Here is a 25,841-nt window from a genome sequence, read left to right as displayed (position 1 = left end):
AACCTCAAGCTACAGTAGTCATTGGTGCCAAATCAAGGGACTTGTTCACAAGGCCCTCAGCTTTTTTCCTGTTCTAACATGATGTGACAAAATTACTGTTACCTTAGTAGAGTTTTACATAAGAGTGTGGACCCTATTACCACTGGTACTTACAATTAATATATATGTAAGGGACATATGGGGTTTAAATTAAGACACTTCTTCTGAGTATTTAGAAATAGAACTGTGCCCCACTTAAAAACTATGCCCACAAAAAGTAGATCGGACTAGAGATACCCAAAGTCATTTTTATTAGGGCTTCCTAGCCAGCACACATTGACCATAATCTGGAGGTTGCCAGGAGAATGCCATAGGAAAGTCCATTTTCCACCAAGAAAAAGGAGAGACCCAGAAGCAGATATCGGTATCCATGCAGACTGTGTCTGGTAAAGACTTGGCAGTTCATGATTCCAGTGTCAAGTCTGCCTCTCTGGACAACACCTCAGTCTTCTTAGCTGGATGGCAGTTGATTTTCTGAGTCAGTTACCCACTCTTCTTTGGCTAGCCCACACTCACAATGCTACCTGCTGGTCATCATTTGGCTTCTCTAATAGTTTGACCTAATAGGCTTGACATGTGCTGGCCACCAATTTGAATATATTCTGTGTGACTGTCATATTTTTCATTGGAAACACATGTATAGGAATATGAATAAGTTTACTGTAATTATTCTGCGTAATATTTTTCTTCTGAGATTGATTGGTATGAGTCCCTCATCTAAAGGATGTAGTTTTGTGTATCCTGAACAGATCGGGTTTCTGCTTAGCTGAGGGCCAGATCCTAGGTTGTGCTCAATTAACTAAAATAAAGCCCACAGAGTGAGCTTCTTTGGGGAGACAGCTGACTTGATTCCATGGCTGTGCCCTCATGCATGCAGATTCCATACCTTTTGACCTTCTAATGACTGAATTTTCAGTAAGAAGGGTTGGTATTCTCAGTCTTCTCTCTGGTCCTCTCTATAGATAGTATTACAACCAAATTTATATTCATAGAGTGTTTTTATACAATAAGTTTAGAATACTCTGAGTAACATTCTTAACGCTCTCATTTTAGATCAGTAACTGAGTTACTCTGAAGAAGATCCATGTAATTATCTTGCATGATTTCCTGTTGTAAACTTTTCTTTAAAATAAAAAATAAAATAGGGACTTCCCTATTGGTCCTGTGGTTAAGGCTCTGTGCTCCGAATGCAGAGTGCCCAGGTTCAATCCCTGGTCAGGGAACTAGGTCTCACATGTTTCTATTAAGATCTGGTACAACCAAATAAGTAAGTATTTTTTAAAATAAATGAAGTAATTCCATCATAATCCTTGGAGACTTTTCTAATTGTAGGCGCCTCATGATAGAGAAGATTGCTGCCCATCTTGCTGATTTCACACCTCGTCTTCAGAGTAACACAAGAGCACTTTATCAATATTGTCCCATCCCAGTTATCAACTACCCACAACTAGAAAATGAACTATTTTGTAGTATTTATTATCTCAAACAACTTTGTGATACACTCCGGTTTCCAGATTGGCCAATTAAAGACCCGGTAAGTCAGCAGATTAATTTGTGCCTTCTTAAATCATAAAAATAACCTCTGATTGCTTCTGGGTATTTCTTCTTTCTAAGAAGGATAACAGATTTCTTAAATAGTCCTTTTTACTTCAGCACCCTGTGAGTGTAGTTTAGTGTATCTGGGTAAATCCTAAACTGAAAGACTGTTTTTTCAGGGAGCATAAAAGGAGTTTACGATCTTGATCTTTTCTGACAAAAACAAACTCAATTTCATACATGTAACAAAATTTGTTGTTGTTCCTTCGCTAAGTTTGTCTGACTCTTTTCAACTCCATGGATTGCAGCACGCCAGGCATCCCTGCCCTTCACCCTCTCCTGGAGTTTGCTGAAACTTGTATCCATTGAATTGGTAATGCTATCCAACCGTCTCACCCTCTGTTGCCCCCTCTTCCTCATGCCCTGAGTTTTTCCCAGCATCAGGTTCTTTTCCATTGCATCAGCTCTTTGCATCAGGTTGCTAGCGTATTGGAGCTTCAGCATCAGTCCTTCCAATGAATGTTCAAGGTTGATTTCCTTTAGGATTGACTGGCTTGATCTCCTTGCTCTCCAAAGGGTTCTCAAGAGTCTTCTCCAACACCACAGTTCAGAAGCATCAGTTCTTTGACGCTCAGCCTTCTTTATGGTCCAACTCTCACATCGTACATAACTGTTGGAAAAACCATATTTTTGACTGTCTGGACCTTTGTCAGCCAAGTGATGTTTCTGCTTTTAAATATGCTGTCTAGATGTGTCATAGCTTTCCTTCCAAGGAGCAAGCGTCTTTTAATTTCATCCCTGTGGTCACTGTCCACAGTGATTTTGGAGCCCAGGAAAATAAAATCTGTCACTACTTTCACTTTTTCCCCTTCTATTTGCCATGAAGTGATGGGTCTAGATGCCATGATCTTCGTTTTTTGAATGTTGAGTTTCAAGCTAGCTTTTTCGCTCTCCCCTTTCACCCTCATCAACAGGCTCTTTAGTTCATCTTTGCTTTCTGCCTTTAGACTGGTATTATCTGCATATTTGAGGTTGTTGGTACTTCTCCCAGCAGTCTTGATTCCAGCTTGTGCTTCATTCAGCCTGGCACTTTGCATGATGTATGCTGCATAGGAGTCACATAAGCAGGAAGACAGCATACAGCCTTGACATACTTCTTTGCCAATTTTAAACCAGTCTGTTGTTCCATGTCCAGTTCTAACTGTTGCTTCTCCACCCGCATACAGTTTTCTCAGGAGACAAGTAAGGTGCTCTGGTAGTCCCTTCTCTTAAGAATTTCCTGCAGTTTGTTGGATCCACATAGTTAGAGGCTTTAGTGTAGTCAATGAAGGAGAAGTAGGTGTTTTTCTGGAACTCCCTTGGTGTCTCCATGATCCAACAAATTCCTCTGCCTTACCTAAACCCAGCTTGTATATTTGGAAAGTCTCAGTTCATGTACTGAAGTTCATGAAGTACTCAGTTCATGAAGCCTAGCTTGAAGAATTCTGAGCATAACCTTATTAGCAGGTGAAATGAGTGCAGTTGTATGGGAGTTTGAACATTCTTTGGCCTTGCCTTTCTTTGGGATTGGAATGAAAACTGACCTTTTTCCAGTCCTGTGGCCACGCTTAGTTTTCCAAGTTTGCTGACATATTGAATGCAGCACTTTAACAGCATCATCTTTTAGGATTTGAAATAGCTCAGCTGTAATTCCATCACTTCCACTAGCTTTGTTCATAGTAGTGTGTCCTAAGGCCAAGTTGACTTCATGCTCCAGGATGCCTGGCTCTAGGTGAGTGACCACACCATCATACTTATCTGGATCATTAAAGACCTTTTTTTGCATAGTTCTGTGTATTCTTGCCACCTCTTCTTAACCTCTTAATCTTCTTAATCTGTTAAGAGATTACATAATTATACAATATATTAAGAGATTATATAATTATATAATATAATTACATATTATAATAGCTTGGTGGGAGCTTGTCTTTGTAAGAGATTGATTAAGCTCACAGATGCTGAAGTTAGGCAGTCTGGGGTTAAGTTTGTTTGGCCATTAGTAGCTTATTGTCTAGGGTACGATTATCAGTTTGGGTGTGTAAGGTTCTGGTTTCTAATCCTGGACAAGCTCTTTGTGAGTCACCTATTTATGGGCTTCCTAGGTGACTCAGTGGTAAAGAATCCGCCTGCAGTACAGGAGACACAGGTTTGATCCCTGGGTCGGGAAAATCCTTTAGAGAAGGAAATGGCAATCCACACCAGTATTATTGCCTGGAAATCCCATGGACAGAGGAACCTGATGGGCTACAATCCATGGGGTTTTAGAAAGTTGGACGTGACTTAGCAACTAAACAACAACAACATAATATTGAGTGTATTGCTTGGCTTCTCTAAGCCTCAGATATAGTAATAGTGCTGTTACTACTAATAGCAGCTATTCATGTGGTGGTTGGTAAGATTAACTGAGAGATCACATAAAAAACATAGCATTAATTCCTGGGACGCATTAATTCCTGGGACACTTATTTTTGCCAATCCATTACTAATTCCTACTTTTCCACTTTCTGTTTCTTGAACAATTAAAAGGAGAGGCAAAAATTGGCAGAGTATTAAGATACCACTTAAAAAAAATAATAGCCCCATAACAAATACTTTGGTACCTAACATTCAACAATACTAGAAGGAAATTTTGTTTATTTGTATTTAGAAAGCTGTTAGTTGTCTAGCCTAAAATGTCAATTTAAGTAAATATAACACAACAGTTATATTTATGTTTATAACTTATAAATTATATTCAGAAATAGTTTTACTTTAATAGACATAAATTTTGATTCTATCTTGAAGGTCAAGCTTCTAAAAGATACCCTTGATGCCTGGAAGAAAGAAGTAGAAAAGAAGCCACCTACAATGTCAATAGATGATGCTTATGAACTGCTTAATCTCCCTCAAGGACAGGGACCGTGAGTCATTTTCAGTATCATCTTTCCCCTTCTTCTTGCAGTTTGTCTTATACCTGCAGAAGACATTTGATAGCAGTGTGTCTAGGATAGTAAATGACGTATAGGAAAGAATGCAGATTTATTAATTAATCAGTGAAGTTTTATAGTAGAATAGATACGATAGAAAAAAAACAGTTTAAAAGACATTTTAAGTATAGGCTGAAAGTTAAAATTTTACCGACAAAGGTCCTGATAGTCAAAGCTATGGTTTTTCCAGTAGTCATGTATAGATGGGAGAGTTGTACCATAAAGAAAGCTGAATGTCGAAGAATTGATGCTTTCAAACTGTAGTGTTGGAGAAGACTCTTGAGAGTCCCGTGGACAGCAAGGAGATTCAACCAGTCAATCCTAAAGGAAATCATCCCTGAATATTCATTGGAAGGACTGATGCTGAAGCTCCAATACTTTGGCCACCTGATACAAAGAACTGATGCATTAGAAAAGACTCTGATGTTGGGAAAGATTAAGGCAGGAGGCAAAAAGGATGACAGAGGATGAGATGGTTGGGTGGCATCATGGACTCAATAGACATGAGTTTGAGCAAGCTCTGAAAGTTAATGATGGACAGGGAAGCCTGGTGTGCTGCAGTCCATGGGAATGCAAAGAGTTGGACATGACTGAGTGACTGAACTGAACTGAAAGTTAAAATAACTTAGAATTATAGTTTGAAGTGACATTTTGAAAAGTTGGTTTAAAAATAATTCTTAGTGATTTGAACCCTAAATATGGTTTTGTGATTTGAAGTGAATATGGTAACCTTGTATAGGCAATTTTTTGTTTAATGGTAAAGATAATACATAAGAGTAGTCTTTATTGATGATCCTACATATAGGGCAGCAAAGGCTATACAGATGTAAAGAACAGACTTTTGGACTCATCAGAAGAAGAGGGTGGGATGATTTGAGAGAATAGCATTGAAACATATATATATATATATTATGTAAAATAGATAACCAGTGAGAGTTTGAAACAATTTTCCTATTTTGCAGGCATGATGAGAGCAAAATTAGAAAAGCTTACTTCAGACTTGCACAGAAATATCATCCTGATAAGAATCCAGAAGGGAGGGTATGTACTGCCTTTGGAATTAGGGCCTTGGGGTTGACTTGCTTTTGTTCTACTGGTGTTTAAGGTAGAGAAAAGAAATACTTATGCACCAATGTCTGCCTCATAATATATGTCTAGTATATGTTAAATTAACTTCTGATCCATGTGCTCATGTTTTTTGCATAAATGTTTATCTCTCATTTTATCAAAAGGACTGTTCTTTGACTAGTGTGTGTGTGCTCAGTCGTGTCTGTCTCTTTGTGATCCCATGGACTGTAGCCCACCAGGCTCCTCTGTCCATGGAATTTTCCAGGCAAGAATAAAGAATACTCTAGCAGGTTGCCGTTTCCTTCTCCAGTGGGTCTTCCTGACCTAGGGATCAAACCCACATCTCTTGGTGTCTCCTGCACTGGCAGGCGGGTTCTTTATCAGCTGAGCCACTGGGAAAGCATGACTAGTAACTTAGGGTTTTTATTCTTTCCTTACCCATGTTTGTTTGAAAATTAATTCTAATGAGCTGTCACATGAGTAATTGAAGACAGCCAGGAGATGGGTGAACTTAATTAATTTGTCGGTGATGCGTTGCCACTCAGATTGCTTTGGGTAATTTATTTCTTTCTAATGAGAGCCAACTTCTTATGACTGTTAATGAAAAAACAGAAAATTTGGTTCAGAGTTAAGAGTCATCTGCTGCCAGCATTCCCTGATCTTGTATTCTGTGGCTTCCTACTATAATGCCAGTGGACACTCATAAAATGACATGAGGACCACTAAAACTAGTGCTCATAGTTTGTTGCTAGAAACTTCAGGTAGTTTCCCGTGATTCAAGGCTAGTGTTTTTTATTAGAGATAGGCAATATTACTGAGTAGGAAGATAGCATTGGAAAAAATATCACTTTTATGTACTTAAGGCATTTTCAATCAAAAACCCTGGGACATTTTATGAGGAATTTAAAACAGTTCAGATTCATCTAGGAAAGAAAACAATCAATATAGGAAGAAATTTTGAAATCAGTATTAAATTTCTAGACTAAACCAACAGATACTAAGTACTCTGTAAAACTACAGTAGTAATAACAGTATTCTGCTGGCACAAAGATCAACATATAGATCAAGGAACATTATAGAATAGTAATTAAGAGCATGGATACTGGAGTCAGACATAGATGAGAGTCTTAGCTCTGTCAGCACTGGGCTTTGTGACCTTAGGCAAGTTATGTAACATCTTCTTAAAAATGAGGTTACTAAGGGTACACACCTTATATAGTGTTCTGAGAATTTGTGAAATAATGTGTATAAAGCATTTAGCACAGTGCCTGCCATAGTGCTCAAAAAATACTACCTCTTATAATAACTATTTTTATAATAATTCAGAAAACTATATCTGGTGTGTATGAATTTAATATAACATATATGGTATAAGCCAGTGAAGAAAAAATTTTCAGTAAATGGTATTGAGATCATTGAATACCTTTTTTGGGGAAAAAAAATTGTTTCATCTTAAAAGTATACCACCTAAATTACAGTTGGAATGAATTCCTTAATATAAAAAGCAGAACAAAATAGTAACTTAAGTTGTTAGTAAAATACAAACTAGCTGTGTTCCAAGTTGTGGTTTTAGATGTTCTGAATTAAAGGTTGTTTGTCTTTGGTTACATACAGGATATGTTTGAAAAGGTAAATAAAGCCTATGAATTTTTATGTACCAAATCAGCAAAAATTATGGATGGACCAGATCCAGAGAATATAATTTTAATTCTGAAAACTCAGAGCATTCTCTTCAACCGTCATAAAGAAGGTAAAGGCATGTGTTATGATTTTTCCTCCAGCTAATTCTACCACGTTCCTTGTTTCTGCCGCTTATCCTTTTTTTGGGGGGGGGGGTTAATATGTTTTTTTATTGTTATATTTTTAATTTTATTTTTAATTGGAGGATAATTGCTTTACAATGTTGTGTTGGTTTCTGCTGTACAACACTGTGAATCAGCTGTAAATATACATAGGTCCCCTCCCTCTTGAATCTCCCTCCTACGTATTTCTAATTATTTATGCAGAAGACTCTTGGAATTCCATTTTAAATACAGTAAAAGAGTAGTTTTCTGTAGTTAGACCCAAAATGTTTGTTTTATACCTTCCAGTTCTTGCCTGTGTTTTTCAATAATTTACATTCTCAGGAAGATTTCATCGTTCCTTCTTAAAGGACATTTCTGTTCTGTGGAGGTACTTGATTAGTTTTGTCTTTAGCCATTTAATAATAAACATATTAAATGAGATCTAAAATGGACCTGGAATTTAAGGATCACGTCTTTTGTAAGACTGCACCTATCCATAAACCTCTAAAGGCTGAAAATATCAAGAATGCTCTTTTTTTAAAAAAGCAACAGAGCTTCCTTGGTGGTCCAGTGGTTACCGCCTTCCAACGCAAGGGACACTGGTCCTATCCTTGGTCTGGAAATGTTTCACATGCCTTGGAGCAACTAAGCCTATGTGCCACAACTGCTGAGCCCATGCTGTAGAGCTTGCAAGCTGCAACTACTGAAGTCCTTGAACCTAGAGCCATGCTTCTGAACAAGAGAAGCCACCACAATGAGAGGCCACACACTGCTTTTTGCAACTGGAGAAAGCCTGTGTGCAACAGTGAAGACCCACCACAGCCAAATAAATAAATAAATAAATAAATAAATCTTTAGAGAAAAAAAAAAAGGCAAGAGAGACTTTTCAAATGATCATATATATCCCCTCACACTTCATTTTCTGTGGTAGCTCTCAAAATCGTCTGGTCCTGTGGAACACTTTGAAAATTTTATAAATGAAATAGGTGTGATTTTAGGGTACAAGTTATTGGGAATTTCCAGTGTTGTTTTCAGGGTGATTTGTGGTAACCTAACAGTAGCAGCCAGAAAGCTCAGAGCACATTGAAAATTTTTTAGATTTTGTTGGGGAGGTTGGATTTAGGTTCAGTATAACAGGTGTCCATTGGCTTGGAACTAAACTTGGCTTACACACAAAATGGGAAACCTATTTTCTCTGTAGGATGATGGGAGAAAAGAGAGAATAATGAGAGATCTGAGATAAGCAGGAGTGTTAGGTAATTTAAGATAAGTAGGATTGCAGTTTATTGGAGGGGACATCATGGGGATTGAGCAGCTGGGACATTAGAGCAGTGATTAATTGATTCAGTTTTGCATATAAACTCAACAGAAAGCATTTGTAAAACATCTAGTTACATGACATTTATCACTAATGAGAATGAATTTAAAGAAGTCTTTTTTAAACCATTGGTTGTTTTTTGGCAGATAACTATTTTAGCCACCATAGTGCAGCTGTAGCTCATTTTATGTATTATCAAGATCAGAATTTTTTTTCACTCTGTCTTCTACTTTTCACAAAGAGAGTTTATACTCACTAAGTTCTGGGGTAGGGGGTCCTCATCTGATAGAACTTAACCTTAATTCATTCACTCTTTTTCTTATGTATGTATGTGTTAGGATTACCAGGACCAGTTCCAAGGGGCTTTTTTTTTTTAAGCTGTCTTAAAAATGCGTTAATTTAAAGTAGATTATTGGTAATTCTCAAAAGGTAAAAGTTATAAAGATCACATGGACCATACAGAAAGTAGATACTCTGTGAAGGATCGAAACCACTATACACAAAGTTTAATTTTAATCTACCAGGAAATACTCTTTTTCTATTAGAAACATTTTAGAGAAGTCAACCAAACAAGTTTGCTAGTAGAAAAGATCTAAGGGATTTGTACTCAGTTTAATTTCTTTATATAAACTAGAATTAGGAAACATTTAAGATGTTGACTGTTTTAATCTCTTTTTTGGCAGTGTAATTAAAAATTAACTTAAAACCATGATTATTTCAGATTTACAGCCTTATAAATATGCAGGATACCCCATGCTAATTAGGACTATAACAATGGAAACTTCAGATGACCTCCTTTTCTCAAAAGAATCACCATTGTTGCCTGCTGCTGCAGAGCTGGCTTTCCATACTGTTAACTGCTCAGCCCTCAATGCTGAAGAGCTTAGACGGGAGAATGGGATTGAGGTAATATGGAATGATCTTTGTCCTTGTGTTAAAGCTAGTTTAGGCAAACTGTCTCTTAGCAATAAAGAATTCAAGTACAAATACAGTTGATACAATTTTTTAAATTTATTGCAACAGATAACCATGTTCTTTATATTCTAATACCAAAATTAAAATAAATGGAGCCTTATTGCATAACATGAATTGGAGAGTATTGGATTCAAAATTGGTGAGCTTAATATTACTTGCAAAATAATGTAGTAGAGTGCTTTTAAAAAACTGCAGGGTTCTTTGTTTACTTGTTTAAATAAACTTGTTTAAATAACAAATGTTAATTGAGCCAACACTTATTTGCTAAGTTTCTAATATTAAAAGGTTAATTAATGTTTTTTTCCTAGCAAAGGAGGCTTTTCAAACTTTGAGAGTTAACGGCAGACTTCTTTCTCTGCAGGTGTTACAAGAGGCATTTAGTCGCTGTGTGGCTGTCTTGAATCGTTCTAGTAAATCAAGTGACATGTCAGTACAGGTAAGGCTGAAACACTATTCCAAGAAAGTTATGCTAGACTAATAGTTCAGATGTTAGGTCTGTTCTAGAATCACTTTGAGGGCTCATTAAAACCTGAGTTGCTGAGGTCTGCCTCCCAGGTCCTCTGCCTAGAGTTTCTGATTCAGAAAGTCTAGGGTAGGGGCCTGAGAATACGCTTTTCTAACAAAATTCCCAGATGATACTGATGCTGTTATTCTGTGTATCACACTTTAATAAGCACTGTGCTAAATCATATGTAATCTGTTGGCTTAATTTTTTTTTTTTGAAATAGAGATATAATGAATCCCATGTCCCCTCTACCCAGTTTCAAATATCTGTAATTTTTCCATTTTTGTTTCACTTGTCTTCCATCCCCTTCCTTAATTCCTTCTTTACTTCCCACTCCCATACCTCGTGTTGTCATTTTCTTCTTTTCAGTTGAATTCTTTGATAGAAGATCCATCAGGAACATTAAGGTCACTGTAAAATGCATCTTTTTGACCTTTTGTGTATGCCAGCAAAATTTAGAATATAAAACAATTCAGTACAGGCTTTTGAGTTTCATCCTTATTTTTATTAGTAAGTATAGTACATTATTAGAGTTCAGGACAAAAATACTTTAATCCAGAAATTGGCAAACTTTTGTTTATGAAGTGCTAGAGGGTGATTATTTGAGACATTCAGGTTACATATATTCTGTTGCATATTTTTAAAATTATTTATTTATTTTTGGTTAGACTGGTTTTTTGTTGCAGAGCACGGGCTTTCTCCTTGAGGAGAGTGGGGGCTTCTCTTCATCACAGTGCACAGGTTTCTAACTGCAGTGACTTCTCTTGTTGCTGAGCACCGGTGCTAGGGTGCACAGGCTTTAGTAGTTGCTGCTGGAGGGCTCTAGAGTGCAGTCTTCGTAGTTGTGGCACATAGACTTTATTGCCCCATGCCATGTAGAATCTTTCTGGACCAGGGATCAAACCTGTGTTCCCTGCATTGGCAGATGGATTCTTGTCCACTACCACCAGGGGAATCCTATTGCATGTTTTTATTTGTGACTTTTACAACTCTTTCCAAATGTAAAAGCTGAGGCTTCCTGGCCATACAAAAACAGATCATGGTTGACTTGGCCTGTTGGCTGTATAGTGGCCATGGTTTGCCAACCCTGCATCTGCAGGGTATCTTAACTAGAAATACTGATAATTCAATAGAAATGTTCTGTTTAATTTTGGAGCATCATATATATCATTAAACATTATTACGAATCTCTGCTGATTTGATGTCCACTGTCTTAAACAGGAATGCATATGTGACCTTTTTTTTACTCTATTGTGTTATCTGCAGGTGTGTGGACACATAAGCAGATGCTATTGTGTGGCTGCTCAGTTTGAAGAATGCCGAGAGAAGATTACAGAAATGCCTGGCATTATCAGGGATCTCTGTCGGGTGCTCTACTTCGGCAAGGTAGACGTTATGTTTACTGCTTTCTGGATTTGGTCAGCAGTGAGTTTTCTTATCAAGTAGCCAGTCCTCAATTATAAATAAGTTGTTTTCCTAAAATTATTTTCAAGTAAATGACATGGATCTTTAAAAATATTTTTCACCGAATCCTTGCTGTAAATGATGACTTTGTTCCTGGGCTGGCCCACAAAGAATAAGACAAGAGTGACATATCTAGATGGATGCTGGTTTCCTCAACATTTGAACAGAGGCAGGGAAGCAAGAGAAAAGACTAAACTAAATCAGTCTAATGAAAGTAAAAGATGATGTAAATTTAAGAGTCAAGTCACTGCATGGTGAAAAGGCCATAGGGATCTGAGAGCTTGCTGTTTCTTCCCAGTCCAATACTGCTGAGGGAGGTTGACTATGGGTGATGTGATAAGTGACTGGGAAGGAAAGAGATTCTCTGGTAAGGAGCAGAGTGACAGTTGTGTTGGAATAGAATAGGATTAGGTTGCTGATCCTGGGCTAAGGTATCTAGAAATAAGGAATCTGATGAAAACACATCTCCAACTATTTACTTGACATACATAGATGTGTTTAATAAGAATAGAAATGCTGGTATAAAGAAGTAAATCTGTACACTTGAACTAAAGGCTTCATTGATACACTTAAGATCACTGGCACATGCATTGCTACTAATGCCTTATCACTGTTTTTAAAAATACAAGAAGTGAAACAGAACAGTATTCTCAAGTCTTTAACACTAACTAGCTTCAAAGATAGTAATTCGGATACAAACCAAATCCACATTGAGGTATCACCTCACTTTGGTCAGAATGTCTATCACCAAAAAGTCTACAAATAATAAATGCTGGAGAGCATGTGGAGAAAGAGATCCCTTGTATACTGTTGTTGGGAATGTAAGTTGGTGTAGTACAGCCACTATGGAAAACAGCATGGAGGTTCCCTAAAAAAAGTAAAAATATAGCAAGAATACTGAAGTGGGTAACCATTCCCTCCTCCATGGGATCTTCTCGACCCAGGGATCGAACCTGGGTCTCCTGCATTGCAGGCAGATTCTTTACTGCCTGAACCACCAGGGAAGCCACAGAGCTACCATGTGATCCAGCAATTCCACTCCTAGGTACACATCTGGAAAACTGAACACACTAATTTGAAAAGCTGTGTGCACCCAGTGTTCATAGCACTATTCATAGTAGCCAAGGTGGGAAAACAACCCAGGTGTTCGTCAACAAACAGGTGGCTTAAGTTGATGTGTATACACACACACACACACACACTGTATATACACACACAAATACACACACACAATGGAATGTTATTGAGCCATAAAAAAAGAAGGAAATATTGCCATTTGCAGCAGTGTGAATGATTTAGAGAATATTAGTGTAACAAGTCAGACAAAGACAAGCACTGTATGATATCACTTATATGTGGAATCTAAAAAATAATACAAATGAACAAATATACAAAATAGAAACAGTCTGACAGACATAGAAAACAAATTTACGGTTACCAAAAAGAAAAGGAAGAGGGAGGCGAGGAGGGACACATTAGGAGAATGGGATTACCAAATAGAAACTGCTATACATAAAATGGGCTTCCCTGATAGCTCAGTTGGTAAAGAATCTGCCTACAGAGCAGGAGACCCTGGTTTGATTCCTAGGTTGGGAAGATACGCTGGAGAAGGGTTAGGCTACCCACTCCAGTATTCTTGGGCTTCCCTTATGGCTCAGCTGGTAAAGAATCCGCCTGCAATGTGAGAAACCTGGGTTCGATCCCTGGGTTGGGAAAATCCCCTAGAGAAGGGAAACACTACCCACTCCAGTGTTCTGGCCTGGAGAATACCATGGACTAGTCCATGGGGTCGCAAAATAGATAGGAAGGAGTTGTTATTTAGTTGTATAACATAAAGACTTATACCCAATATCTTGTATTAACCTATAATGGAATATAATCTCCAAAAAAATTGAATCTCTGTGTTGTATACCTGAAACTAACACAATATTGTAAACAACCATACTTCAGTTTTCAAATTAATTTTTTAAAATAGTAATTCTGTGTCTTGTAACATGGTTACTTTAATTTTATGCTTTAAAAGATACAGGACTCAGATATAAACCAGAATAGAAACTAGGAGGTAAACACACATACAGTAAGATAGTTAGGTAGCTTGTCATACATTCACAGTCTGTTTCTCTTGGGAGCTTTTTTTTAAAATCCTTTTTTTTTTTAATTTTTTTTATTCTCAGAGTATTCCACGAGTGGCTGCCCTTGGGGTAGAATGTGTCAGCTCTTTTGCTGTGGATTTCTGGCTACAGACACACCTATTGCAAGCTGGAATTTTGTGGCATCTGCTTGGTTATCTGTTTAATTATGACTACACCCTGGAAGAGAGTGGTATTCAGAAAAGTGAAGAAACAAACCAGCAGGTAACTTGAACATTACTTTAACACTGAATTTGAACCCAGACTGTTGATTAATGCAAAGCAAAGCCCTAGCTATCCAGAGCTCTCAAGGCATAAACCATTTTTCAAGATTATTAAGTTTATTGTTCTTTAAGCCCCAAATCTTTTTATCTTAACCACTTACCCAGAAGGATTCAAGACAGTGGAATTTCCAATAGCATATACGGCACATAACTTAATCTTTTCTTGATTACTCAGAATCACCTTTGTGATTGCAGAATTATGGTTGTGTATCACAGGTTAGTGATAACAGTGCTGTTGAGGCTTGTTTGCCTAAACACTTGAGAACTTACCTGATTTTTACAGATATTTTTCCGTCACTCCTTTCTTATTCATTATTCATATTGTGAATATGTACCTCCAGTGATCAGATCTACTTAATCATCTCTTGTTCCCCACCCTATCCCCCAGGCTGCTTCTTCCAGTTATCTACAAGTTACTATATTGGATATAAATGACTACATAGATCCTGATTGTCTTTCATATAAATAGAAGAATAAGCTGTAATACATGAACTTTTTTTTAAATCATTTTTTTATTTTAAATTCTTGATTTTTTAATTGAAGGGTAATTGCTTTACAGAATTTTGTTATTTTCTGTCAAACATCAGCATGAATCAGCCATAGCTATACATATGTCCCCTCCCTCTTGAACATCTCTCCCATCTCCCTCCCCACCCCACTCCACCCCACCCCACCCCCTAGGTTGATACAGAGCTCTTGTTTGAGTTCCCTGAGGCATACAGCAAATTCTCATTGGCTATCTATTTTATATATGGTAATGTAAGTTTCCATGTTGCTCTTTCCATACATCTCACCCTCTCCTGCCCTCTTTCTGTGTCCATAAGTCTGTTCTTTATGTTTGTTTTTCCATTGCTGCCCTGCAAATGAATTCTTTGGTACAGTCTTTTTAGATTCTATGTATATGCATTAGTATATGGTATTTATCTTTCTCTTTCTGACTTACTTCACTCTGTATAATAGGCTATTGGTTCATCCACCTCATTAGAACTGACTCAAATGCATTCTTTTTTATGGTTGAGTAATATTCCATTGTGTATATGTACAAAACTTCTCTATCCATTCATCTGTTGATGGACATCTAGGTTGCTTCCATGCTCCAGCTATTGTAAATAGTGCTGCAATGAACATTGGGGTACATGTGTCTTTTTCAATTTTGGTTTCCTCAGGGTATATGCCTAGGAGTGGGATTGCTGGGTCATATGGTGGTTTTATTCCTAGTTTTTTAAGGAATCTCCATACCGTCTTCCATAGTGGCTGTATCAATTTACATTCCTTCCAACAGCACAAAAGCATTGCCTTCTCTCCACACCTTCTCTAGCTGATGATGGCCTTTCTGACCAGTGTGAGCTGATAATCTCATTGTAGTTTTGATTTGCACTTCTCAAATGATGAGTGATGTTGAGCGCCTTTTCATGTGTTTGTTAGCCATCTGTATGTCTTCTTTGGAGAAATGTCTGTTTAGGTCTTTTCTCCCATTTTTTGGTTGGGCGGTTTGTTTTTCTGGCCTTGAGTTATACGAGCTGCTTGTATATTTTGGGAATTAATCCTTTGTCAGTTGTTTCATTTGCTATTATTTTTTCCCATTCTGAGGGTTGTCTTTTCATCTTGTTTATAGTTTCCTTTGCTGTGCAAAAGCTTTTAAGTTTAATCAGGTCTCACTTGTTTATTTTTGTTTATATTTCCATTCCTCTAGGACTGACTTACAGAGGATCTTGCTTTGATTTATGTCATCGAGTGTTGTGGCTGTGTTTTCCTCTAAGAGTTTTATAGTTTCTGGTCTTATATTTAGGTCTGTAATCCATTTTGAGTTTATCTTTGTGTATGGTATTAGGAAAGTGTTCTAATTTCATTCTTTTACGTGCAGCTGTCCAGTTTTCCGAGAACCAGTTATTGAAGAGGCTATCTTTCCCCATTGTATATTGTTGCCTCCTTTGTCAAAAATAAGGTACCCATAGGTGCATGGGTTTATTTCTGGGCTTTCTATCTTGTTCCATTGGTCTATATTTCTGTTTTTGTGCCAGTATCATACTGTTTTGATGACTGTAGCTTTGCAGTATAATTTGAAGTCAGTAAGGTTATTGCTTCAGCTCCATTCTTTTTTCTCAAGACTCCTTTGGCTATTTGGGGTCTTTTGTGTTTCCATATGAATTGTGAGATTTTTTTGTTCTAGTTCTATGAAAACTACCATCCATAGGTAATTTGATAGGGATTGCATTGAATCTTTAGATTGTGTTTGGTAGTATAGTCATTTTGACAATATTGATTCTTCCACTCCAGTAACATGGAATATCTCTCCATTTGTTTATGTCATCTTTGATTTCTTTCATCAGCGTCTTACAGTTTCCTGTGTGCAGTTCTTTTGTCTTCTTCAGTTCAGTTCAGTTCAGTCGCTCAGTCGTGTCCGACTCTTTGCGACCCCATGAAGTGCAGCACACCAGGCCTCCCTGTCCGTCACCAACTCCCGGAATCCACCCAAACCCATGTCCATCGAATCGGTGATGCCATCCAACCATCTCATCCTCTGTCATCCCCTTCTCCTCCTGCCCCCAATCCTACCCAGCATTAGGGTCTTTTTCAATGAGTCAACTCTTCACACGAGGTGGCCAAAGTATTGGAGCTTCAGCTTCAACATCAGTACTTCCAATGAACACCCAGGACTGATCTCTTTTAGGATGGATTGATTGGATCTCCTTGCAGTCCAAGGGACTCTCAAGAGTCTTCTCCAACACCACAGTTCAAAAGCATCAATTCTTCGGCACTCAGCTTTCTTCACCGTCCAACTCTCACATCCATACATGACCACTGGAAAAACCATAGCCTTGACTAGACGGACTTTTGTTGGCAAAGTAATGTCTCTGCTTTTAAATATGCTATCTAGCTTTGGCCATAACCTTCCTTCCAAGGAGTAAGTGTCTTTTAATTTCATGGCTGCAATCACCATCAGCAGTGATTTTGGAGCCCCAAAAAATAAAGTCTGACACTGTTTCCACTGTTTCCCCATCTATTTCCTATGAAGTGATGGGACCAGATGCCATGATCTTAGTTTTCTGAACGTTGAGCTTTAAGCCAACTTTTTCACTCTCCTCTTTCACTTTCATCAAGAGGCTCTTTAGTTCTTCACTTTCTGCCATAAGAGTGGTGTCATCTGCATATCTGAGGTTATTGATACTTCTCCCAGCAATCTTGATTCAAGCTTGTGTTTCTTCCAGCCCACTGTTTCTCATGATGTACTCTGCATATAAGTTAAATAAGCAGGATGACAATATACAGCCTTGACGTACTCCTTTTCCTATTTGGAACCAGTCTGTTGTTCCATGTCCAGTTCTAACTGTTGCTTCCTGACCTGCATACAGGTTTCTCAAGAGACAGGTCAGATGGTCTGGTATTCCCATCTCTTTCAGAATTTTCCACAGTTTATTGTGATCCACACAGTCAAAGTCTTTGGCATAGTCAATAAAGCAGAAATAGCTGTTTTTTCTGGAACTCTCTTGCTTTTTCGATGATCCAGCGGATGTTGGCAATTTGATCTCTGGTTCCTCTGCCTTTTCTAAAACCAGCTTGAACATCTGGAAGTTCACGGTTCACGTATTGCTGAAGTCTGGCTTGGAGAATTTTGAGCATTACTTTACTAGCTTTAGGTAGTTGTATTCCTAGCTATTTTATTCTTTTTGTTGCAATGGTGAATGGGGTTGATTCCTTAATTTCTCTTTCTGATTTTTCATTGTTAGTAGATAGGAATGCAAGTGATTTCTGTGTATTGATTTTCTATCCTGTGACTTTGCTAAATTCACTGATTAGCCCTAGTAATTTTCTTATAGTATCTTTAGGGTTTTCTGTGTACAGTATCGTGTCATCTGCAAACAGTCAGAGCTTTACATTTCTTTTCCGATATAGATTCCTCTTATTTCTTTTTCTTCTCTGATTTCTGTAGCTAGGACTTCCAAAGCTATGTTGAATCCTAGGGGTGAGAGTGGACACCCTTGCTTGTTCCTGATCTTGGGGGAATGCTTGCAGTTTTTCACTATTGCGAATAATGTTTGTTCTGGGCTTATCATACATGGCCTTTACTATGTTGAGGTAGGTTCCTTTTGTGCCCATTTTTTGAAGAGTTTTAATTATAAAAGGGTGCTGAATTTTGTCAAAGGCTTTTTCCACATCTACTGAAATTATCATATGTTTATCTTTCAGTTGGTTTATATTGTGTATCACATTGATTGATTTGCCCATATTGAAGAATCCTTCTATCCCTGGAATAAACCCAATTTGATCATGGTGTGTAAGCTTTGTAATGTGTTGTTGAAATTTGTTTGCTAGAATTTTGTTGAGGATTTTAACATCTATGTTTATCAGTGATATTGGCCTGTAGCTTTATTTTTTGTGTGTTGTCTTTGTCTGGTTTTGGTATCAGAGTGTTGGTGGCCTCATAGAGTGGGTTGGGGAGTGTTCCTTCCTCTGTAATTTTTTGCAGGAGTTTTAAAAGGTTAGGCATTAGCTTGTCTCTAAATGTTTGATAGAATTCACCTGTGAAGCCATCTGGTCCTGGGCTTTTGTTTTTTGGGAGATTTTTGATCACAGTTTTTATTTCAGTGCTTGTAATTGGGTTTTTCATAATTTCTCTGTCTTCCTGGTTCACTCTTGGAATATTGAACTTTTCTAAGAATCTGTCAGTTTCTTTCAGGTTATCCATTTTATTGCCATATTATAGTCTTATAATCCTTCATATTTCTGCACTGTCTGTTGTAACCTCTCCTTTTTCATTTCTAATTTAGTTGATTTGATTCTTCTCTCTTGATGAGTCTGGCTAAAGGTTTGTCAGTTTTGTTCATCTTCTCAAAGAACAATCTTTTAGTTTTATTAATCTTTACTATTGTTTCTTTCATTTATCTCTGCTCTGATCTTTATGATTTCTTTCTGTCTGCTAATTTTGGGGGGTTTTTAATTCTTTTTCCAGTTGTTTTAGGTGTAAAGTTAGGTTGTCTGATTTTTTCTTGTTTCTTGAGGTAGGATCATATTGCTATAAACAATCTTAGAGCTGCTTTTGCTGCATCCCATAGATTTTGAGTTGTGTTTTCCTTGTCATTTGTTTCTAGGAATTTTTTTATTTCCCTTTTGATTTCTTCAGTAACCAGTTTGTTATTTAGATTGTTAAATCTCCATGTGTTTGTGTTTTTTACATTTTTTTTTCTTATAATTGATACCTCGTCTCATAGCATTGTGGTCAGAGAAGATGCTTGATACAATTTCAATTTTCTTAAATTTACTGAGGTTAGATTTCTGACCCAGGATGTAGTGTATCCTGGAGAGTTGAATGTTCCGTGTACACATGAGAAGGTGTATTCTTCTGTATTTGGATGGAATGTCCTGAAGATATCAATGAGATCCATCTCGTCTAATGTATCATTTAAGACTTGTGTTTCCTTATTAATTTTCTGTTTTCATGACCTGTCCATTGGTGGGTCATTGGGGTGTTAAGGTCTCCTATTATTGTGTTACTGTCAGTTTCTCCTTATATGTCTGTTAGTGTTTGTTTTATGTGCTGAGGTGCTCCTATGTTGGTTGCATAGATATTTGCAATTGTTATGTCTTCCTTTTGGACTGATCCCTTGATCATTACGTAGTGTCCTTCCTTATCTCTTGTAATATTCTTTATTTTAAGGTCTACTTAGTCTGATATGAGGATTGCTACTCCAGCTTTCTTTTGGTTTCCATTGGCATGGAATATATTTTTCCATCCTCTCAGTTTCAGTCATTATATGTGTCTTTAGGTCTGAAGTGAGTTTCTTCTAGACAGCATATATACAGGTCTTGTTTTTGTATCCATTCAGCTCTCTGTGTCTTTTGGTTAGAGCATTTAATCCATTTATTTTTAAGGTAATTATTGATATATAAGGAGCTTCTTTTATATGACTCAGATGGTAAAAGCATCTGCTTGCAATGTGGGAGACCTGGGTTTGATCCCTGGGTGGGGAAGATCCTCTGGAGAAGGAAATGGCAGCCCACTCCAGTACTCTTGCCTGGAAAATTCCATGGATGGAGGAGCCTGGTATGCTATAGTCCATGGGGTGGCAAAGAGTGGGACATGACTGAGCAACTTCACTTTCATTGATATATATGATCCTATAGCCATTTTCTTAATTGTTTGGGTTTGATTTTTTTTTTTTAGATCTTTTTCTTCTCTGGTATTTCCTAACTATATTTGTTGTCAAGCTGGTTTGATGGTACTGAGTTCTCTTGACTTTTACTTTTCATAAACTCTTGACATTAGTGTTGGGGACTTCAGTACCTTTTTTGTTTCTTTTTCTTTGCTTTCTCTTCCTTAATATGTTCCATACTGTTTTGATTCCATAAATATACTTTTGCCTGTTAAGATAAGAGATCTATTTTAATAACTTAATGTCTTAATTTTTTGTAACAGGAAGTAGCCAACAGCCTTGCCAAACTGAGTGTCCGAGCTCTAAGTCGCCTTGGAGGTTATCTGCCTGAAGAACAAGCAACACCAGAAAATCCAACCATAAGGAAAAGTTTAGCTGGCATGCTGACCCCCTATGTTGCTAGAAAACTTGCTGTGATTAGTGCTACTGAGGTATGTACTTCAGAGCTAGCCTGGGTTTTGATAAATATTGCAAGATCCTCTACATAGTAGAGGAACATAACAATGTTGATTGCTCTCAGACACCTAAAAATTGAAAATGCTCATATGCTTGTTCTCTCAACTAAGAAATTTGGTTATTGTATCTTGGTGCTGATGATAGCAGCTCTATACGTCTGGGGATAATAACTCCTTTCTTTCCTCCTAGCACAAAGCTCAGAAAATGTTAAGTGTAAAAACTTCTTGTTAAAACACTTAGGGAATTCCCTGGAGGTCCAGTGGTTAGGATTTGGATTCAAGTCAAGGGCCTGGATTCAGTCCCTGATTGAGGAAATAAGATCCTACGAGCCGTGAGACATGCATCCTCCACTCTCTCTTCCCACAAAAAGACATTTAAAGGAGAGTTAAGTGTGTATGTATACACTTAAAATTGAGTAGAGCGACACAAAGGGAAAGCACTCCAGATGGCTAAGCAGGCATAAGCTACGTTTGCAGAACTGCTTAATGCAGCCTTCAGTCAGGGTTTGGCTGAGAAAATTGGAACTGAGTCTCTGCCCGTAAATTCTGCTTACCTTTCTAGGAGTATGCTTCATAAAGACTTAGATTTTGTTTTCAAATATATGTATGTAAAGGTTACATACATATATTTACATTTACTGTTTATAAAATGCTTTAATAAAATATCATGTGTGATTTTCACTAAAGCAGAGCAAATGTTAAGAATGACATGTGAAAATAGACTCAAATTTGAATTCTAGTTTCACCACTTAAATGTTGTGAGACCTGGGACAAATAATTTGATCTTTCTCAGAGAAGTCTTGATTTTTCTCAGCTGCAGAATAGTAAACATTATATTTTCAAACTTGTTAAAATTATTCAAACCCATTGTACTTAAGGTTCCTATTACAGTGCTTGGTGTGTCTTAGACAATTTTAATGAATGATAACTTCAATATTTTTCCTAAATATTATAAAACAGTAATATTCTGTCTTCTAGATTTTGAAGATGCTTAATAGTAACACAGAGAGCCCCTATTTGATATGGAACAATTCTACAAGAGCAGAACTACTTGAATTTCTTGAGTCTCAACAGGAAAGCATGATTAAAAAAGTAAGTTAATAATTTCTTGCATCCTGCCACCTTCTAGTGGAGAAGGTAGTAAGTCATGAAAAAATCAAAAGACAGAGAGTAGAATGGGAGATAAGGAGCTGGCCTGGATAATACATAAGTAGATGGTTGAATCTTGATGGGTTAGAAGACATTTATGTTTGTGAGTTTGGACTTCATTAAAGAGTAACCATCACTGAGTGTCCTGGATTATGTGAAATTTGGTTTACCACTCACTTCATGATAGTCACTCAGAATTCTTTATTGATAGAAGTTTTGAGAATTGCAGAACTAGGAAGAACCAGTCTCAGATTTCTACATATCATCTGTTTTTTTTACCAGGAGAGAATATCATTCTTCTTTGTTTAGCCCTTTACAGTTTATCCCTGCTTCCCTCGTAGCTCATTTGGTAACGAATCTGCCTTCAATACAGGAGACCCAGGTTCGATTCCTGTGTTGGGAAGATCCCCTGGAGAAGGAAATGGTGATCCACTCCAGTATTCTTGCCTGGAGAATCCCATGGACAGAGGAGCATTCACTTTTCTTCCACTTTCATTCTTCTTTACAATTTATTATACACTTCTACATATTATTTCAATCCAACCTAAATTTTATGTAATTTCAACCAAAATCTTCTTGGGGCTAATTTTTTCCCAGCTCCCTTTCCTATTTTCCTATCATTTTCTTTGTCCTTAAATGGAAATTCTTCTTGATTTGTCAACTGATGTATTACCTTGCTTTTTAAATTCAGAGACCCTTTTTTCCTGCACTTTATCACTTAATGTATTACTTTTTAAAACCAGTTCAGACATGTTTATCTCTTAATCCTATCACCCTATATGTGATCAGGCCAAATGTCTGCTGAGAGGAGAGCCACATGTCATACTTGCTTATAAACACTAGGTCTAAGATACTTCGTTGGCTGACCTCAGTGATCTTTTGAAATTTTAAAATGAGGTTCAGTTTTGGACTAAAAAATAATATAACTCTCTGCCTATATATAACATAACTCTATTAGGGGCTGCCCTGATGGCTTAGCAGGTAAAGAAACTGCCTGCAGTGCAGGAGACACAGGTGATACCTGGGTTAAAATAATCCCCTGGAGGAGGAAATGGCAGCCCATTCCAGTATTTTTGCCTGAAAAATCCCATGGACAGAAGAGCCTGGCAGGCTACACTACAAAGGGTCACAAAGAGTCAGACACGACTAAGTGACTAAGCACACGTTCACGCATGCATGCCTTTTCCAGAGTCCATATTACTAATTACAGATGTTAAAATTGCATTAAGTGCTGATATGTGTATCCCACCACATTTTTCTCCTATGGAAAAATGAACAGATCTTTGAAGTTATTTATCTGATAAGTTATTAAACAATATGGATAGATTTATAAACTACACACTAATGATTCTGATTTATATCTAACAATTTGGTTTGTTTTTTTTTAAAGGGTGACTGTGACAAAACTTATGGATCAGAATTTGTCTACAGTGATCATGCCAAAGAACTTATTGTCGGGGAGATTTTTGTTAGGGTCTATAATGAAGTCCCTACTTTCCCACTTGAGGTAAGCTCTCTACTTTTGATTTGTCTGTAACTTTTGATCATTTGTTATTAAAAGCTACTGGTTTATTCCCACTGTACACATTGAAATACTATCTGTTTTTTGCCAAAATATTTTATACTAACTTGGGTATGTGATAGGGTGACCATTGATAACTTATGAGACTTTTTGTTTTGAATGTTGGGGAATTTAATGGATTCATGAATAAGAATTTATTCCTTTCCCAGCTATTTCTTATATTTTATGCATAATGCTGCTCCACTGTATTGTGTATATATGCCTGCAGCTCTGCTGTCTGTTGTGGAACTGTAAGGCCTTTTACATACTCACTCTATCATGTTAAATATCAGACCACCAGACAGTAGTCTATCTCTGGCCAGTTTTTAAAAGAAATTAATAAAACAGAAGGGGAGAGCAAAGAGAATTTTTAGAAGATGACTGGGTCACATCAGGTCATTTCTTGTGATGACCCCTAATCACTTCCAGGAGCAAATAATCTTTTCTTTCCTTAGTTCTTGGGGATCACATAGGAAAGTTTTGTTGTAGTTTTTTTTTGGAGGGGGTGACAAAGATTTGGTGGTTGATTGGTTTGTAAGGAAGAAAGAAGTGAGGCTTTGTTTTAGAGTTTGTTCTTGGAAAAAGTGACTTAGCAGCAGCAGCAGCTTGGAAAAAGGAATTTACTAAACTGTGATTATGTTATTTATCACAGAATAATATATAAAAATAGCTGCTAAGCAAAATGAGCTTAGTGATTTGTGAAGTCTCTTTGAAAACTTCCTTTTGAATTTATAATCTAATATATATAATTTTTAAATGTAAAAATACAACCAATTATAGAAGTTACATATCATACTATCAATTATCTTGGTAAATTAAAGGCATACTCTTATTTCAGAGTTATTATACTATGTTACTGATGGGAGTATATCAGATTTCTAGTGGATTTGGACCAACAAGGATAAACACTTTCTGATGCTGTTGAGTTTTATCCCATTTCTCCTCAGTCCTCATTTAACACATAGGTATTTTCATGTGTCTGTATAATTTAATCACGTTCGTGACTTGAAATGTTTAGTTGTTGCTTTTACTGTGGAGTCTTTGTTATAGGTTATTTCTAAGGACACACATGTTGTTAAATATTTTTCTACTTGATTTAGGTTCCAAAAGCATTTGCTGCAAGTCTCTTGGATTATATAGGCTCCCAGGCCCAGTACCTCCACACCTTCATGGCTATCACTCATGCTGCAAAAGTGGAGTCAGAGCAACATGGAGACCGCTTGCCAAGAGTTGAAATGGCTTTGGAGGCTCTGAGAAATGTTATAAAATATAATCCAGGTATGTGATTGTACCCTTGACAAATAAGATCCTTAAAATAGAAGAGCCCTAAAAATTCCAGTTCTCAATTTTACCAGGAAAACTCAGGGAAAATTGTACTTGGTTATTGACCCCATAATATTTTACCTCTAAATAATAGGCTGGAAAGAGAGGTCAGTCATCATGCTTAGAAGAATTCATATCTCTAAGAGCAAATGAGTTTCAATAAGTTGAAAAAGCATAATAACTTGATGGTGCAAAACATCACATTGATGACATAAATTGACATACAGGGTGTAAATTCTTAAGTTAGAGTTATTGATGAGGTGATCTAATTTTTCCACCACTGGTCCCTACAATGCCATACTTAAAAAAAAAATGCCTGAAGGTTTTGGTGCTTGAAAATTGAAATAATAAAATGAGAACTGTCATTCTTAAAACATCTTTAAGAAAGATATTTATAGGAACATTATCACGCTTGCCTGACTTCAAGGAATATGCTGGAGTGAAAATCTGAAAGCTTATTCCAATTCTAACTTTGATAACAAATACAGGATATATATACTGTGAGGGAACACAGACCCACCCATCAACAGAAAATTGGATTAAGTATTTACTGAGCATGGCCCCACCCATCAGAGCAAGACCCAGTTTGCCCCACAGCCAGTCCCTCCCATTAGAAAGCTTTCACAAGCCTCTTATCTATCAGAGGGGAGACAGAAAGAAAACCATAATCACAGAAAACGAACAAAACTGATCACATAGATCACAGCCTTGTCTAATTCAATGAAACTATGAGCCACGCCATGTAGGGCCACCCAAGCTGGATGGGACATGGTGGAGAGTTCTGACAGAACATGGTCCACTGGAGAAGGGAATGGCAAACCACTTTATTATTCCTGGCTGGAGAACCCCATGAACACTATGAAAATGTAAAAAGATATGTCACTTAAAGATGAACTCCCCAGGGTAGTAGGTGCCCAATACGCTACTGGAGAAGAGCAGAGAAATAGCTCCAGAAAGAATGAAGAGGATGAGCCAAAGTGAAAACAACACCCAGTTTTGGATATTTCTGGTGATGAAAGTAAAGTCAAATGCTGTAAATAACAATATTGCATAGAAACGTGGAATGTTAGGTCCGTGAATCAAAGTAAATTGGA

General features: G+C 37.2%; 1 protein-coding gene across 6 annotated transcripts in view; it reads left to right on the top strand.

The window, feature by feature from the left end:
* The window catches only part of DNAJC13 (DnaJ heat shock protein family (Hsp40) member C13), a 141,417-nt gene that overhangs the window by 86,755 nt on the left and 28,821 nt on the right, over positions 1 to 25,841 (top strand). For all 6 annotated transcript variants that reach the window (XR_014076714.1, XR_014076715.1, XR_014076716.1 and 3 more), the window contains 12 exons: positions 1,372 to 1,573; positions 4,399 to 4,514; positions 5,543 to 5,621; positions 7,263 to 7,398; positions 9,472 to 9,656; positions 10,087 to 10,161; positions 11,497 to 11,616; positions 13,869 to 14,048; positions 20,523 to 20,690; positions 21,693 to 21,806; positions 23,254 to 23,370; positions 24,525 to 24,702. Coding sequence is in view for 3 of the 6 variants with exons in the window: in XM_081569827.1 (XP_081425953.1) it covers positions 1,372 to 1,573; positions 4,399 to 4,514; positions 5,543 to 5,621; positions 7,263 to 7,398; positions 9,472 to 9,656; positions 10,087 to 10,161; positions 11,497 to 11,616; positions 13,869 to 14,048; positions 20,523 to 20,690; positions 21,693 to 21,806; positions 23,254 to 23,370; positions 24,525 to 24,702 (1,670 nt within the window). In the remaining 3 variants the exon portion in view is untranslated. The remainder of the gene's footprint in view (positions 1 to 1,371; positions 1,574 to 4,398; positions 4,515 to 5,542; positions 5,622 to 7,262; positions 7,399 to 9,471; positions 9,657 to 10,086; positions 10,162 to 11,496; positions 11,617 to 13,868; positions 14,049 to 20,522; positions 20,691 to 21,692; positions 21,807 to 23,253; positions 23,371 to 24,524; positions 24,703 to 25,841) is intronic.

The sequence above is a fragment of the Giraffa tippelskirchi genome, chromosome 2 (genome assembly GCF_054371585.1).
Source record: "Giraffa tippelskirchi isolate mGirTip1 chromosome 2, T2T-mGirTip1v1.2.pri, whole genome shotgun sequence".
NCBI lineage: Eukaryota > Metazoa > Chordata > Mammalia > Artiodactyla > Giraffidae > Giraffa > Giraffa tippelskirchi.
The sequence above is the reverse complement of the archived record's forward strand: the minus strand, read 5'-3'. Positions and strand labels throughout refer to the sequence as shown.